General features: G+C 41.8%; 1 protein-coding gene across 1 annotated transcript in view; it reads left to right on the top strand.

The window, feature by feature from the left end:
• The window catches only part of s1pr2 (sphingosine-1-phosphate receptor 2), a 36,841-nt gene extending 20,753 nt beyond the window's left edge, over positions 1–16,088 (top strand). The window contains exon 2 of the mRNA XM_077496294.1: positions 11,208–16,088. Coding sequence (XP_077352420.1) covers positions 11,298–12,404 — 1,107 coding nt within the window. The 5' untranslated portion in view covers positions 11,208–11,297 and the 3' untranslated portion in view covers positions 12,405–16,088. The remainder of the gene's footprint in view (positions 1–11,207) is intronic.
• Positions 16,089–18,784: the final 2,696 nt, after the last annotated feature.

Below are 18,784 nucleotides of genomic sequence, written 5' to 3'. Positions count from 1 at the left end.
CAGTGACAGGTAGCAGGTGGTGCAGTGCTAATTGGAGCTTATCAGGTGTTTGAAAGGGTAGGTGAGGGGTAGCTAAAAAAAAAAAAAAAAACAGCATGGCTGGCTTTTGTTCAGCTGTCACTGGAGAGCTTGAACTGTTGGGACTTTTAGGAGGGAAGCATCAGCTTTCAAGATGATATTGAAAGTTTAGATGGCGTGCACTAGTAATGTGTGCCAGGTGCAGGGCCGGCGCTAGCTATTTTGGTGCCCTAAGCATAAATGTTTTGTTTTGATTAATGTAACTGCAATGGATTCAATTCCTAATGTAAATATTCATATTCTTACTAATGCATTAAATTAGAGCAAGAAGTTTCTACTCTTTGCAGCATTGGTACTTTTGACTGTCTAAAATATGTGCTGCATGAATTTCTCAACTGAATCGAAAATCGTTGTGAATCATGAATTGAATCGGGCCCTTGTGAATCGAATTAAATCGATTCTGGAAATCTGAATCGATACCCAGCCCTACTTGTAAGTGTCAATATTGAAGTTTTAAAAATGTTCACAAAAATAAGTGATAAATAATAAGTCTTTATAAAACTAACAATGACACCAAATACTCAAATAAATAAAGCTAAATGAATTAAAATAAAACTCAATGCCACTACTATTAACAAATAAACATCTGGAAAAAAACAAAGTGCAAGCAAGTTAGTAGAGGCCCTACAGAGGCACATGTCTCCATTTCTGGGCTGCAAAATCGGCTATCAGGTCATCATATGACAGCTTTTGTGCAATTTCCGCATTTATGAAATGCTCCTTGAACATATTGAAGCATTGATCCTGTATTCAGAAATACAAGACAATATTCAGGGATTCTACAATGAAATATGGTTTTGAACCAACCATGGTACAAACATTTTCTAAATTGATTAGGATTATGGTAATGTGCAGGCCTATATTTAAAACACAGGTACATGAAAATTGTAATAATCTACCTTTTTAGACAAGGACTGATAGGGCACTATGTAAAAATTCTGGACATAATGTTAAAACTATGAATATGAAATGAGGAAATCTACTTAGCCTTAAGATGATTATTATTATTATTTTCAAATTACACTTTCACCAGTACATGCCGCTCTTGGCCGTTTCATATGAAACAATATTGTCTCGTCACATTCCATTTAACATACCGTATAATGAATGAGTGTTTTTTTTTTTTTTTTGCTAACTGTGGTCATGTAAACGTAGCTGCTACAAAATAAACAAATTGTCATTGTCATACCTGCAAGTGAGGCGCGAGCATCATCTCATTGTTTTTTCTTTTCCTCTTTTCTGCTCCCAATTCGTGATGCCTTTTTGATGACATGTCCAGATATCCAAGAATAAACTTCTGCCAAATTTGCGATTGAAGCATAAAGTGCACCCCGCCCCCCTCCCCCTTTACCGAGTAGTTTGCTTCGTTGGAGCAAAAGTGCACCCCGCCCCCCTCCCCCTTTCCCTAATAGGAACAAACTACTAGGGGAGGGGGGGCACCAACGTAGACCAGCGATACCGCTCGTCGAGTAAATAATGCTACGTTATTATTTGTATTTATTAACACGCTTTACAAGCTTTTATTTTAAATATTAGACACTGATATTATAATTACTATTATTATTATTATTTTTACGGGCTTGATTTGTTTTTTGGTGCCCCCTTAGGCAGTTGGTGCCCTACGCGCAGTGCGTGATAAGCGTATGTGGAGCGCCGTGTCTGGCCAGGTGACTGTGCCTGGTTTGTTTTCATCTGTCGGTCACTTGTCCTAACACGCCTGCTCGCAGCCGTGACGCTTTTCGTCAGCTTTTTTTTTGGTGTGTGTGTGCCCCAAATCCAGACAGCGTGTCATGTTATTTTGTCTTTGCGTGCACGGTGATGTGTCAAGCAAAACAAAACGTCACCAAGTTTGCAGTCAAAATGAGTGAGAATGTGAGCCAGCTCTGTGTGTTAGCCGGCTTCCTTCAAAGCAGTTTTGACCGTTATTGACAACTATCCGCCCATCTGTCCATTTTAAGTCACACTTATCCTTAATAGAGTGATGGATGAGCTTCAGTCTACCCCAGCTGACTTTGAGAGATTGGCTGGACAGCCAGCCAATCACAAGGCAGATATAGACAACATACGTTCATGCTCACGCTCACACCTGTGTACATGTTCATGGAAATTAAGGAGGAAGTTCCCACGGGCAGAACATGCAAACTCCTTACAGGAAAGCCTGAGGCAAGATTTGAACTACAACCTCAGAAATGTGAGGCAGATGGACTGACCACTAGGTTAGCGTATCAACGTGTTGAATAGCAGGAAGTTTAGCCAGTTTAGTTTGGCAGGTAAAGGGGCGGGGCCACGTGGAGGACGAATCGGATTGAGGGTGTGCGTGTGTCTCGGGAGGAACCGGCGCATCAGGTTTCCCCATCCCGTAACGACAGACGCCAGCTTGGTGACAGGAAGACCGGCGAGCTGTCTCCACAACACATGCGAGATCAGTCATGTGCTAACCTGCCGGAGGTCACAGAAACAAGAGAAACTGCAAGAATTTCCTCTTGCAACGCATGATGAGTTTATTCAAGTAGTTTGTTGCTTTCTTAAAAGCAATTCAGTATGCTGACATACATAAAAGCAAAAGACATAGAATCAAACAATAATGATGTGAGAGGGGAAAAAAATGGCCTTCAACATGAAATAGAAAAAAATGGAAATGCTATTGTAGTTCAGACATTGAAAGAGGAAGACAGCTAATAGATAAATGCATTGACAGCAATTCAGCATATCGATTTTGCTTCTAATCAGTTTTTTTGTCATTTTTAAGGGAGTGTGGGGTTTTCATTAAAGGCAGTTACTAATACCGATTATTAGCATTTAAACTGACGCCGATGGAAAGCCGAGGTGGACCCGGTTCTGGGGATGTGTTCATTTTCCCCGTAGGACTTGGTTCGACCGGTACGGGGGTGACAATCCCAGTAGCTGTACCCGGAAAATGTGCATCGTGAGGACTCGGGTTAGCAGCCCTGACAGGTTGTGCCAAACATTTTACTGACGACTGCTTCAGGAATTTGGGACAATACAAACGTGAATTAGCAGAACATCGTTCACTTACCCCGGATCGGTACCAACTATTGAAAGTAAAGCATGGCCAATATTCCTTCAGGTGCAGACGTGAAGACTCTTGTTTGTAAACAGGAGCACACGGAAAAGATGAGACTTGGCCACGCCCAACTCATTTTGTAGTCAAAAACACACGGAAGTCTGGCGAGCCTTGGCCACGCCCACCAAATTCCGCTCTTTGATGCTAGGCTAGACTGAAACTCTACAACAAGGTACAATTTCGTGAACATTTCTTTTGATACAGTATCAGGGCGTCCAGAGGAAGGTTGGTGTCATTGCTGCAAAGATCATATCAGGTGATCTTTAAGGAGACTGATACCCAATATTTCAAGCCGATATTCTTTTAAACATAGGCCTATAAGGAATTGACCACATTGGTAAACAATTATAACAAAAATTGCAGGGAGCTTCAAGGATCATCAGCATGTGTTACGCTAAATTAAAAACTAAGCAAGTAAATAGTTCCCTGTTGCAAAATTTCAACATAATTTTTTAAAAATATAAAAGATATATAAAACATGTAGGGAGTTCCAGTATCAGCATCATTTTTTTTTTTTTTTATGAAGCGTAAGTGTAAATACTAGGGGTGTGAATTGCCTAGTACCTGACGATTCGATTCATATCACAATTCACAGGTCACGATTCGATTCGATACCGATTAATCCCGATACGAATTTATAAGCCGATTGTTGTGATTTTTTCCATTCAAATTTAGAAAATACTAATCAGTAAACTTGTAGAGTGCAAGATTTGTATGAAAATGTATTATTTATTTATCGGAAACTTCAGTCTTATACAGGTTGTAATCTGTTTCATGTTTGAACAGCATTAAAATAAAATATTAAGGCTTAATGTTCCGTTCATATAACAGTCTTCCATGCTTAAGGTGTGAACCCTAACCCGAAGTAAGATGTTTTGTTGAATATTTTTCCATTAAAAATGGAAGTTTAAAAATCGATTCAGCCGCCTATTGAATCGATTCGAGAATTGCACGATGTAGTATCGCGATATATTGCCGAATCGATTTTTTTTTAACACCCCTAGTAAATACATCCATAAATTAAAGTTCTCAGTTTTTCACTGAGCGACAAATGCATGCAAATGTAGCTAATTTGTGGTTTTCGTCAGGGTTCGTAAAATGTTTCAAAAGATCTTCACAGACAGTGAAAAATTAGTCTGAATATGTTGAAAATGTCTTTGTGACAAGTGAAAACCGCCTTTGAACATCTTACGAATCCTGACAAAATCCCTAAATTTGCTACGTTCGTAAGCGTTCACCGCTCAGTGACATACCAGCTTTATCGGCTTTCAGATTCGTAAAAGGGCCGATGCCGACATTTGTCAAAATGCCAAATATCCGCACCAATAATCGGCCCGGACGATAATCGATCTATCCCTACTTGTTATGTCAGACTATGTCAGACTTGCACATGATGCATATAGGATTGTGTGTAGGGTTAGTTGCACACCCGTCACCATGGGCGGGCCATAGGGGTCCGTGCCCGCCCACCAAGATGATTGTGCCCGCCCATTTGAGGCATGGATCTCTTAAATGGTTCTCCTTTTTTATCATTATATTTTTCCATTCATTCGGTTTAGCACTCTTATATCCGAGTGTCAGTAAACGCAACACAGGTCTCGCGATGTCGGAGGTATGTTACGTTTATGTTAGCTGCTTCAGTTCATTGCTTCTAATGCTCGCCCCTCGCCGAATTGTTCCTGTTTTTTGGAGTCGGCTACGGCCAACGGTGGCCGTTTGTACAAGACAACTAAAAAGGTTGACATTTCCAAGTAACGTTTTCTGGCGGCATTCTTGCAAGATGTCACAATATGAAGAAATAGTTGTAGTTATCTGCAACAGCATCACAGTCTTACTGAAAATAATGTTAGGTATGCCTTACGCTGACTTATACGCATACGCGACAAATATGTCAATGTTGGCGTGCAATGCAAGAGTCATGTACATTTTGTACAAGTGAAGCTGCAAGTTTCTGAGGACGCTGGCGCACAAGACAAGTGAGGAGGGACATACTACAAACTTCTTTCGTGTCGGCAACTAAAGAGTCCCTTGGGAAAAAAAAAAAACTACGGGACCCACATATCGTTTTGGCATCTACAATGAGGTAGGATTTTGCTTTCCTTTTTTCTTTTTAATTCTGCTGCCGCCACCGTTCAAACATGTGGCCCGTTCGAAGCAATATGTCAGCGCATCCGCCCTATTGGATGTGGCAATTGTATTTGCCATTACATCGTCAAAAATAGTAAGATTGACTTTGAATTAGAGATAGACCGATATGCTTTTTTCAGGGCCGATACCGATACCGATTATCGGTAATCAAGGAGGCAGATAACCGATATTTGAAGCCGATATTCATTTGCAGTAAAAGTTAAAATGTTGGCACCAAATTTTTGAATATGCAAACCCTAACCGTTCTTTACAATGTATTCTCACACTACACTTTTCATTTTACATCCTTCTATCTGCAATAAGACGTTGGTGGCGGGGGGAGTTAAATGTGGGGGCCAATGTGACATTACCTTTTATAGCATTTGGGATACTTGTAGTTTTATTCTATAAATGTTATATTTTTATATTTTGAAGTAATAGGAGGAACCCTGTCATTCAAAATGTGCATCATCTGTGGCATTACTTATTACTACAGCAAAAAAAAAAAAAAATTCCATGAGAAAAACTATTCATCCCTGAACACCATACAGTTCTTGTAGACCTTATTATGATTATTGTTATTGTTACCATATAGACAGTATTGATAAGCTTAGGATCTTAAATCGAGAACAGCAATATCATGCTACTCCTCTCTACAAGAGAACTGTCAAAAGACACTTCATCATGTAGTTTACTGCCACTTAGGATGCCCCAATCAACGCAGAAAAAGGTAGAGTAAAATAACTTGGTTATAATAATAGTAAGAATAACTTGGTTAAACAGAAATTGTTGCGGTGGAACGCTGCCAGTTTCTGCTGTTTAATCTGTTTTACACTTATAGACACGTGTGTATATGGGCCCACTATTCTCTCACTACTGTACTGTACTGTATCACTTAATGGCACAGATGTACTTGTCTAAATAATAACTGGGCTGCAACATTGCTAATTCACATTAACAAGCACTGTCTTAGCTGTCCACATGAATAGTTACTAACACACGAGAAAGTTATACAACACACCAAACATGAGCTCATTATTCAAAGTATGATGCACGTAACGAAATTACATCACTAAACACTAATTGCAGCCGACTACGGCCGTAGATGTTACATATTAGTGGCATCCATTGAGAGGATAATGTCCCAAATGACGGCAGACATGACGTGAAAAGAGAGACAAAACGAGCAAATAAGCACACTATACTTTAGTGCACTTCTCTACTAATGCCAAACATACGGAAGAGAACACGTTCATGTAGTTAAACGGTGTTTGAGACACTTAATTAGTTACGGAGCGGACTTTAACGAGGTGCACAACGAGCTGTCAATCAAATCGACGTCGAAGCTTAAGGCACACAATGGCAAACCAGTGCGACAAATAAACACAATATAAAGTAACTAAACGCTATTTAGTGTCACTGTGGCATCTCACTGCATAATAACCGCTATGCAACAAGTAGTGGGCGTGACCCAGAATGCAATGTGTGCGTCACGAGAGGTAAATATTATGACGTTACTCTACTCTTAACATGGAACTAGACAATATAATAATGACAACTGTTAATATTTGGAACCTTTCTAACAAACATTATTTACTTAATTAAGTGAAAATTTGTGTGATTCCCTCCCCGAGTAGTTCAAGTAGCGAATTAGCTACTGGGTGTTAGCCTACATGCTAAGCTGAACACACCACTGTTAGCTAGGGGGGATTCAATGCAAGGCAATGCAGCTCCATTCATAAAGTGCATTTAATACACAACATAATTCAATGTGTTTAGCTTATCATGGTGAAAAGTTCGGCGGAGTCTCTTCTCTTTTAACTTACCTTCGAAGCATGTGTCTCGCGTTGTGTCCGTGGGTGCGTGTGTGTGACAGGCTACTGTGATACATGGCATACACTATTGATTGGTTCTGGCTCTTGCACGGCTAACCAATCAAATGCTGCTATGGGCGTTACGTTGCTGGAGTTGGACTCCATAACAGACAGAGACGCTCTGGGCTGCATTCGAAGCGAAAAGACGGAGTTTTAAATGGATCGCTTATATCGGCCGTCAAATTAATAAAACAGGCCGATACCGATATGTACCAATATGTCAAATATCGGCCCCGATTATCGGCCCGGCCGATTATCGGTCTATCTCTACTTTGAATGGGATAATATAATCAAAGGTAATAATAATTCCTTATTAATCCAATGAGTTGTGGCTTTATGATACATCTCCAAGGAGAAACAGAAGGAGGCATCTTTACAAATAGCTTCACTTTGCCTCATCCAATATGGCTGCGGCGTCAACGTACTCACGACGCCACTGCAGTCTACTTTAGGTGTGTGTACTGTAAATGCGGTCTATGATAAAACTGTCAGCGGGCGCTATTCAATGGATAGATGCACGACAGTGCTACATAAATTTATCCAAATATATTGGGCAAGTTAATGCTGTCAGTATGGTATTCACAATAATTGGGCCCGCCCATGCATTTCATGTGCCCCCCTTAAGCCCGGGCTCTGGTGACGGGTCTGGTTAGTTGTCTTGAGTAAACCACACTATAAGAGCAGTGAACGCACACAGCAATATTTTTACGTGTCATGTGGGATCACATATAAAAAAAAAACCCAAAACGGTTAAGATGTTAAAAATCAGATGTGTGCCGCGGGCTCGATGGCCGTGCATGCTGCTCTAACTTTGAATTAATCACTCCCGGCTGCAAGAACGAGACCTCATGGGATTTGCCCGGGTGCAGCTGGCACATGTGCTCAGTCTCAAGCTTTCTTGTTTATTTCTATTAACACAGCTAAGAGACTGATGCCGACTGACTAGACTTCTTGCAAAGCCATGTTCTGGAGGTTCGCAGCTGTATGTCCATTCTTGCCAGCCCTCCAGATGCATCATCAGCCTCCATGCCAAGTGAGCGGCGGCATTATGAGCGCCGAAGGCCGTCGAGCCTGCCCGCCGCCGCGCTCAAGGACTTTATTGTTCCTCGTTGCTGCTTCAGGAAACACTGAGACGGTTATTGCTGGCAAGGCTGTACAACACCTGTGCTTTGCCCACGCGTACGCATATTCAGCTAGGGCGGATATGGAGTTTTTGAGGCTGATGCCAATTCTGATATCTGGTTGAATACAACTACAATAACCGATGAATTTAAAAAATATGATGAATGGAACAAATCATCTGTTTGTTATTTATTTATACAGGAAATGAAGCATGAGTTTTAAACTGTTTTGGCATCACAGTATTTACGGTTGAAACTATTAATGTAGGCAATTATCAACATTTTTGGACATGAATTTCCTGTGGTTTTGTGCCATTCAGTCCTTATTACTGTATATTCATGAAGAACTTTTTTTTTTTTTAGTTTTTTTTTTCACGGGGGGCTCCGTGTGCGTGCTGTCATTCAGATTCTTGCCATTGTGTCCAGATGCCGTTCCACATGCATGCTCGTTGTGTGGCTTTTACGCTCCCTGACTCACTCCTTCTTCTTCCCTGCAGAATTGTACTCTCGCAACCGAATAGTAGTGCGACGCATCAGTGTTGAATTACCTCCAGAGCACATGGATTGTGTTACTTGTGGCAGCTTTTAGCCCGCCGGCTCCTCCCCTAATTAGATTGTCCCTTTGTTAGCTTTTCCTTTTTTTAATACCCAGTTGACAGATTTCAACTTTTGCTGGAGTCATGTGAATATTTAAACTGCTTTTATTTGCGCAATCATAAAACCCGACACCGTTAGTTCAAAGTTCACCTGCGTGGATTTCACACCAGTACGCTTGTTTCAACCTGACATAGGATACGTCTACAGTACTTACATTTGAACAATATGCATAGAATGGTGCGTGGGAATTGTTTAAATGTTAGAATGCCAACATGTACTCATTGGCCACCCCATTAGGCACAGCTGAATTGGTTCCAATTGATATAACGTCTGCCTTTCCAAAGATAACACCCATTTTTGTTTGACGTGTTTATTATTGTGGTTGGCTGTGGTGTTGCTCTAGTACTTGTTAAACCATGAGAGGGACGACATATCAATATTGTATTTATTTATTTACATTTTTGTGTAGTATTTGCACTTAAGAGATTGAAAACTGGGCACATTCTTTAAAAGACTTAACATTGTTTAATTAATCAAGGTTTTCATATTTCACACCAACATCCTCCACACGATGCAATTGCTAATTTGACACACTAATTCATCATGCTGCCATTGATTAAAAATATCAGCGCTCACGCCAGCCCACCGACCACACGAAGACTTTAATACTTCACAGACATAAACGACACCTTCTCCAACTTTTAGAGCTATAATGCATGAAATAAAACTGACTTGCAGTTTCCTTGAACCAACATCCACCTATACCTTTGTGGTTGATAGTTTGTTTACAGTGATCCATTTTTAAAGAAACAGATTGACTCAAATGTAACTGACGTGTTTACTCAAGCTAACAAAAGCTTACAACGCTTAAAAAAGAACAGACGAAATCCACCGCTCTCTGCAATCTGTCAGCCTGACTGAATTCAGAGGAGCATGACTGGCGCTTTAACATAACTTCCTGTCTCCTGTTGATAATGATTCCACCCAACATGGAATTGCCCTGATGATGATTAATTATCCCGTTTAATTCTTATTCCATAAATGTGATGTAAATCCGCCCATTTCTATCCATCTCTGGGGCTGCCACTGAAATTGACTTCACAGTGTTAACCGGCTCAGCTTGCTAATGTCACTTTTAGTCTCCAGCAGGTAGTTTGTACAAAAAATGTCATCTGGATTTGTATGTAGCTCCCAAGCTGTTGCACAGGCCTGCGGAGGCTGGCGTCGAGAGATATCTCACTGCAGTGGAATGGTTCAGTTCCAACAACAATGCCTTGTGTTGACAGCAGAGCATTCGGGCCGGGCGTTAGTGGAATGTGTCCTTCAGTCGGCCAGAGGAGTTCTCTTTGTCCAGCTGGCAGCCCTCTTCTTCCCCCGTCTTGAACTCAAATCATCTACCTGACGATGAGATCTGCATCTGAAAACGAGAACGTACTGTCCTGCAGGATAATATATGTTCCCCCAAAGAACCGTTTAAAGTTTCTTACAAGACCACTGGATTATCCCTAAAATGCAAGAAGCAGCACAAAGCTTTGTGTGTGGGGGCAGTAAGCAGGTCGGAACAGACCCGCCGTGTTCACCAAATGATGAGGAAACGATTGAAAATAACAATTGATTCGGTCTTCCAGTTCGCTAGGTGATGTTGAAGCGCATTTACCTTTTGAATACAAACTGACACTCAGAGCAGTTTTTATTTGATAGCTCTGCCACCACCACATGAAATCAAATCGAAACCAAGAGGCCCTCCAAAAACCCAGACAATTTCATGCAAGACATTTCAAAGTCCCTACACGGTAAATTGTGTAGAATAAATTTGACTCTATTTAGAGAGGGACCATATAGACCCAGTTTTAGTGTAGGCTAAGATTTACACTAGCAAGAGAGTAAAATAAGAACTTAAGAAAAAAAAAAGTCAAACAAGGGTTGAGGAACGAACTCACGACCTTCAGCTTGGGAGACTGCCACACTACCACCTGAGATATGCCCCTCCTACTGTTTGCTTTTTCCCAAAGAGAACAAAGACACCTTTTTTGGCCTCTTGGAGTTAGGAAGATTCCAGCTGACACGAGCGATTTACTAACAGAAAGCAGGAGCTGTGTGGCTCAGGAAGTAGATCAGCTGTCTCCCAAGCTGAAGGTCGTGAGTTCGTTCCTCCACCCTTGAGTTACTTTTATTTTTTCGAATTCTTTATTTTACTTTCTTCCAATTGCAAATACTATTACTCTAGTCTATTTGGTCCCACTCTAAATAGAGTCAAATTTACTCTACATAACTGATTGTGTGTAAGCGAGAGAATTTCTAACGTTATCTTCTCTTTGCATGCAGGTGACCCACGTAGAGCTCCTGAGACGTGACTGTGGGAAAGGCGTTGGTCCCTCCCAGCCCCCTCCTCCGGCAACTTCCTTCACAGAGTGAATGAGTCTTTGCCGTGAAGCTGCCGTGGGGTGCCAGCTGGTCGCCATGAGGAGCAGATACTCCCAGTACTACAACCGGACTCTGATCCCGTACTACTACGTGTTCGCCAAGAACACCACCATCGAGGACCTGAACAGGAACAAGAAGGTGCTGACGGACCCCAGCATCATCATCCTGGTCCTGTGCACCATCATCATCCTGGAGAACCTGCTGGTGCTCATCGCCGTGTGCCGCAACAAGAAGTTCCACTCGGCCATGTTCTTCTTCATCGGCAACCTGGCCTTCTCCGACCTCCTGGCCGGCTCGGCGTACATCGCCAACATCTTCCTGTCGGGCTCACGGACCTTCGACCTGGTGCCCGTGCAGTGGTTCATCCGCGAGGGCACAGCCTTCATCGCCCTGGCCGCGTCGGTCTTCAGCCTCCTGGCCATCGCCATCGAACGCTACGTGGCCATCACCAAGGTCAAAGTGTACGGCTCCACCAAGACGTGCCGCATGTTCCTGCTCATCGGAGCCTGCTGGGTGACGTCCATCCTGCTGGGCGGTCTCCCCATCATTGGCTGGAACTGCATCGACAACCTGCCCCAGTGCTCCGCCGTTCTGCCGCTCTACTCCAAGAAGTACATCCTCTTCGTGGTGACCATTTTCAGCCTCATCCTGCTCTCCATTGTCATCCTCTACGTGAAGATCTACTTGATCGTGCGCTCCAGCCACCAGGAAGCCACAAACTCCCCCGCCTACGCCCTCTTGAAAACCGTCACCATCGTGCTGGGCGTCTTCATCATGTGCTGGCTGCCCGCCTTCACCATCCTCCTCCTGGACTCGTCCTGCGCCATCCAGTCCTGCCCCGTCCTCCACAAAGCCAACATCTTCTTCGGCTTCGCCATGCTCAACTCGGCGCTCAACCCGGTCATCTACACGCTGCGCAGCAAGGACATGCGCAAGGAGTTCCTGCGCGTGCTGTGCTGCTGGGGGGTGCTGCAGAGCGGGCGGCCCGCCGAGCGCTGCCTCGTGCCGCTCAAGAGCTCCAGCTCTCTGGAGCACTGCACGCACAAACACGAACAGCAGACCACGCCCATCATGCAGAACTGCACCACTTGCGTGTGACGGCGGACAAAAAGAAGAGAGCGGATGCAATCGCGTGAGCTCGCAATCAAATGGCGCCTGTGTCGGGATGTCAGGCCAACTTTGAACGCCACATTGGGGTGCTTCGGAAATGTGAAAATCATGATGGGTGAAATCATATGGAGTCATTTTAATGTATGCTTTCCCCTCTCTCTATTAGGCTGGATTTACACTGCATGGTGTGATGCAATTCGGGTTGATTTGCTCTCAAGTGGTATTTTAAATCAATCAGTCTCACAGTTGTGAGGTTAAGGGTTCGAATTTGCTGTGCTTGCGAGGGTTTTCCTCAGGTCTTCCAGCCTTCTCCCACATTCCAAAAAGGTGTATGTTAAGTTCATTGAAGACTCTAAAATGGTCCATTGGTATAGATGTCAGAGTGAATGGTTGTTTACTTTGTCGACCAATTAGCTGATATTAGCTCATTTAAAGTCACAAAAAAATGGCTAACTTTTTGCTGTTTTTTTTTTTTTTTCCGCATACGTTCAACTTCAAATATTCCCTTCTCTGAAAAAAATATGTACAAAAAATAACCAATTTTTGCTGATATTTTTCCCTCTGTTGTAAAGTTAAACAGATATGACCAAATATTGTAAACAAAAAAGAAGTTTTTATTTATTATATATTTTTATATTTATCGGCTGATTAACCAGTTATCAGAATTTCATACTGCCAACTATTGGAATCCTAAAAAAAAAAAAAATCCATATTGATAAGACCTTAGTTGTTTGTCTATATGTGCCCTTACATTGGCCGACGACCAGTCCAGGTTTACCCCCATCTCACCCTAACTGGGGTAGGCTCTGGTTCATTTACGACCCTAATGAAGATAAACATATGGTGTAGATAAAGCGCTATAAGTGCTATATAAAAAGCAGTCCAAACATTTAAAAAACCAAAAAAATCTTCCAAATGTGGAGGAAAATCCTATATGCATTGGTTTTCACAACACACTGCTTGGTGACATACACACATTTGCATCTTACACAAATGCAGTGGTGCCTTGAGATAAAAATTTCGTTCGTTCATTCCGTTTCAGTTCATTGTGGTGATCCTTCTGGCGTGCTCACCAGGAGGCAGTATAATATAGTCATGCAGACACAAACAACTTAGAATAGCACTTCTCTTATTACTTTAATTGATTCAGTAATATTCTGTAGCATTAGTCCTCTTCGGCAGAGGATGAGGAATATATATTGCGTGTAGTATTAATATATTATCCGTCTAGATGTATTGCGCCACCATTAGCATTTAAATTTTAATAACTTAAGGCTACTGGATGCAGAGAATTAAAATTTGAATCACTACTGCCACCTGTTGATGAAAAATGAGACTGCACACACCGATCTTCACATACACTACGCTCAAATGACGTCACATGGACAGAGGGCGGGAAATTTGAAGCCTAATCCAGTCTGAAAATTATTGGCCAGAGGCTTGAACAGCTAAGGTGTTAATCTACTAATTAAAAGATGTATCAGTCATAAATGGCCAAATGTAAAGGCTATTGTAAAGATATTTTTGGCCAAATTGTTACAGAGAGCAGCTTTAAAGAAGGGGTGGGCAATCCTGATAATTTGATTCACGTGTGTTGGAGGAGGGAAACATCGAAAAACATGCAGGACTCAGGCCCTCGAGGACCAGGTTTGCCCACCCCTGACTTAAAGGGTTCGAAAATACAGTTTTTAATTCATTTTGAATTGAATTAATTTGAACAGAGTTTACTGCCATTATAACGTGCTCGTCTAATCAAAGGGAAAAACATGTATATGGAAAATCTCACGATTTGGATCATTCATACCTCAAGGCACTACTGTAATCTTGTCTTAAAAAACAAAAAAACACCCACTGTAAATATATACAGCAAAAAAACATATATCATTAAATATAGCTTAAATATGAAACCTTAGACATATGTCTATTATAAAATAGCAAAATATTAGATGGAGGCCAATGGAGTGATGCTGTTGCTATTTATTTTTTAAATCAATTGGGAGACTCAGCCAGGCCATAAATGCTCTGTCACATTTCATAATGTTTGTATTATTTATCAACCATTGTTTAATTTCATGTTTCCACTGCCCTGCATTGATGTTTGTGTTTTATTTCCGTGCAATTTGGACAGGCAGGTGATCTGTCAGCGTAAACACAGCCATATGGAATATGTGTCACTTGAAATGGACAAATAGACATTAAATCTGAATTGAGCACTTGGACCTGCAGTGTAAATCCAGCCTTGGAAGCCAAAAACAAAAAAGACCTGCTTAATATCACACTTGAATGCGTGTTATTTTGCAGCGTCTTCAACACAAAGCTTTCAGCGTTGCACTTTGTAGCTTGTAGGCCAAGCTCCTGACACCCGACGTCGTCGCATGTGTTACATTTGGGATTTTCCTCTGAATTCAAAAATGAAATGTAAGAATTTTGATGATGCTATGATTGTAACTCGAGCCATACGATTGCTATTGTAATGCGTTGTATTGTACTTGATAAAGATACAAACTCCTGTACGCTTAAAAAAAAAAAAAAAGAAAGAAAAAAAAAAAAAAAGAAAGAAAAAAAAAAAAAAGTATCCCAAACGAGGAAGTGAATACAGGACATATTAGGCCTTCATATTTAGAAACCATTTCACGATGGACGCCATCAGCTCAAAGCAGGGCTATATAGTCCCATTATAACCTTACTTAAAATCCATTTGAGTAACCATAATCCATTTCCTTGTAATGCATGGAATTGTAGCTCATTACATGTGTATGATATATTCCAGCTTCCATCACTAACCTCCTTTCTTTTTTTCCGGTGCCAATTTTTATTTTTTATTTTAAACATTCATCTTGTGTATGTATCTTAACAGTTTCCTTTAAGGGGAAGCACATTTCCTTCAGTGATTCGCTTTGACTGGTTATTTGTCCTGACAGTGTTGTTAGCAACGCCTCTGTTTGCGTCGTCCCTCTCAGGGGAACTTGGCTGAATGTATGCATGAAGAAGAAGAAGTTTTGGGGCAGGGGTCCCGTGCTCAACAGTATTACTGCTTATCCTGGCTCACTGTGAAGTCTTAAAACAAAAGAAAGTGCAACCCGATTTCATTTGTTTGCCATATGTCTCGTGTACAACTCAATGCCTCCTCTAAAAAATAAACGTGGGACCAGATCTGGTTTGAAATACCCGAGACCGAGAGGTCGGCATCATCCTCGTTCTCGACAACTTCCTGTTGGCGTAGGATGTCCTGTTGTGTTGGTTTATTCATTGTGTCCGGTTCCTATTGTTCAGGATTATACTCCCATTCTTCCTGTGTTTTATTTTTATTACAAAGATTTTTAAATCACAGTTTATTCACACACACACAGTCCAGCAGAAATGGTGAAAAGCACTTTGGCAGCTTCAGTGATGTCTTTTTTTTTTTTTTTTTTTTTTTGAGGCGTCTGTCATGTGTATCACTTTTGTCGCGTCGCCTGACTCTAAATATATGGACATGTATGTATGTACAGTTTATATGTGTGATGTGTTTATGTATGAAAATGTGTCTCGTGTGCAATAGCCTTCTTGTTTGTGTCTTGTAGCACGCTGCCTGTGTCCATTCGGTACAATCTGAAACACTAATGTAGGTACATTGTTTTTGTTTATTGCATTCCTTTTTGTTTTTTACAAAATAAATGAAATACTACAGAATTTGTTGTGTTTTAGTTTACTTAAATCAAAGTAGAGATATCACAGTAAATGTATGAAAAATACCTTTAAGCCCCCCGTGTCAGAGTTTTCAATTAACCTCACCAAGCAATTGCAGTGCACAAACAATTAACTATAGATGGGCGAGTACCGAAACCAGGTATCGTTATCGACAATTTAAAGCCTTCACTTAACCTATATTTTGGTGAGAGAAGTGGGGTACATCCAGGACCGTTCATCAGTCAATCACAAGGCACACAACAAACGGTCACAAAATGTACACGAAACCCACACAAGTGCAAGTATTCAAAGTGAGCCGAGATTCGACATGTTAAAAGTACACAGTGCTTGGGGCATCCCATTCGATTCATTGAGGCACGGCATCAACAGTGTGGGAAGAACAATTTGAGGATATACAGAAATCGAACGTGCTCCGACAAGGTTGCAGGCAAACAAGAGCTAGGTCATGAAAACACGAAATTGGGCCAACTCATTTTCTGTTAATCACGCCTGTCTTACTCAATAGAATTGTTCAATTCTTCAAAGGCAGTGCTGATGGGAAGCTGGGCAGAGTGCAAGGCGAGTGAGAGTCAGGGTGTGGCGCTGACCAAGAATATGTATTTGCAAGCTGGCTCGTCTGAGAAATGCCCCCCAGAGATGTTTTTCGGGTCTGGGGGAGACTCGGGCGAGGGTTGACTTACAGCGGCCTCGAGAGAGTTGGGCCTGTTTCCTGTCAGCCCTCCAGGATTCCTGGGTGGGAACATTGGCTGAATCAGCCCCAAGGGGCTGCGCCGGCTGGGAAGGCAGCCAGATCACAGCACAGCCTTGCAGGATGTGACATCACGCGGTCAAACCTGTAAGGAGAAGTTGCACATGCACATTCAATCAAACCAAAGAAAGATTACAAACCAAGTGAACAAAAGACAAAATTAATGCACTAAGGTGTCCAATGTAAAACATTTCTCAATTAGGATAAAAAATATTTTTTTAAAGAAGGCACGGTAGATGAGTGGTTAGCACATCTGCCTCTCAGCACTGAGGACTTGGGTTTGAGTCCAGGCACTGCCCTTCCTGGGTGGAGTTTGCATGTTCTCCCCGTGCCCGCATGGGTCTTCTCCGGGTACTCCGATCTCCTCCCACATTCCAAAGGCATGCATGGCAGGTTAATTGGGTGCTCCGAATTGTCCCTGGATGTGCTGGTGGATGGTTGTTCCTCTCTGTGTGCCCTGCGGTTGGCTGGCGACCAGTCCAGGGAGTACCCCGCCTACTGCCCAGAGCCAGCTGGAATAGGCTCCGGCACCCCCCACGACCCTTGTGAGGAGCAAGCGGTTCAGAAACTGGATGGATAGTGCAATATTGCCTTTAGCATTACATCCCTAGTGGCTACCCTCTGAAAATGCATCTTCCCTTCAGATAGTATTCTGGCATGGCTACTTTAGAGCGCCTCGTTGTTGGCATGAGAGTATGCACATCACAGTGGGAAAGGTGGAATTGAGAGGAGGGGAAAAGAATAGGAGATTTAAAAAAAAAAAGAAAAAAAAAGCCGCGACCCTTGTGAAGTTGTGAGGAATAAGTGGTCAAGAAAATGGATGGATGGATGGATAATCTTTGAAAGTTTATCTTATTAATTATTATATCAACTCAATACATTGTCAGTGAATGAAGGCTTGTGGCCGGATTTTATTTGCTCAAACTCGTGGTAAAATGGTCACGCCTCAAGGAGAAAAAATTCTAATGTCACGCTACCACCTGGTGGTCAGGTTACGTACTGCGCTCCAAGATAGGAAAAGATCGAGAGAATACCGTATGATTTAAAAAAAAAAAAAAAAAAAGAGGGGGAAATGTGTGACAACAGTACAGGCAGCACTTATCAATTGCTTCCACAAAAAAAATGTCTCATACATTTTTTCTTTCTTTCTTTCTTTCTTTCTTTCTTTCTTTCTTTCTTTCTTTCTTTCTTTCTTTCTTTCTTTCTTTCTTTACTTGGCTCCTGCTTCAAGTTCCATGATGGCATCGTGGTATTCATCCATTTTCTTAACCACTTATTCCTCGCAAGAGTCGCGGGAGTGCTGGACCCTATCCCAGCCAACGTCAGCCAGTAGGCAGGGTACACCCTGAATTGGTTGCCAGCCAATCACAAGGCACACAGAGATAAACAACCATTGACTCTCATAAGCACACCTAGGGACAATTCAGAGCACCCAATTAACCTGCCATGCATGTCTGTGGAATGTGGGAGACTGGATCACCTGGAGACCCCCGCAGGCACGGGGAGAACATGCAAACTCAGGCCAGAGCCTGGATTCAATCTTGCGTCCTCAGTACTGGGAGGCGGACGTGCCAAAATGTTAAGACAGCTAATATTTAGCTTTATTTGTCAACTAGACAGGTCAGAGACTCACACAACAGAAGCTTTGTCAGCCCAATGAAAAACTGTTGTAGATTTACCTCTCGGCTAGACTGCATTGATGCAATACTATTGTATACATTTTAATTGTACCGTTTAGTACATTTTATTATGTTTTCTTTGTGATTGTGTTGTGTTTTTATTTTTTTTATTTTTTGCTTGTATCATGTATGGACCTGTGTCTGCGGGAAAGAAGAATTTATTAGACCATATTATAATACAGCAAAGTATAAATATAATGAAAATATTATATAAAAACTGTTCGATACAAATGTTATTATTTGTAATTATA

This window comes from Festucalex cinctus, chromosome 1 (assembly GCF_051991245.1).
Source record: "Festucalex cinctus isolate MCC-2025b chromosome 1, RoL_Fcin_1.0, whole genome shotgun sequence".
Taxonomy (NCBI): Eukaryota; Metazoa; Chordata; class Actinopteri; order Syngnathiformes; family Syngnathidae; genus Festucalex; species Festucalex cinctus.
This window is presented reverse-complemented; position numbering and strand designations above follow the sequence as displayed.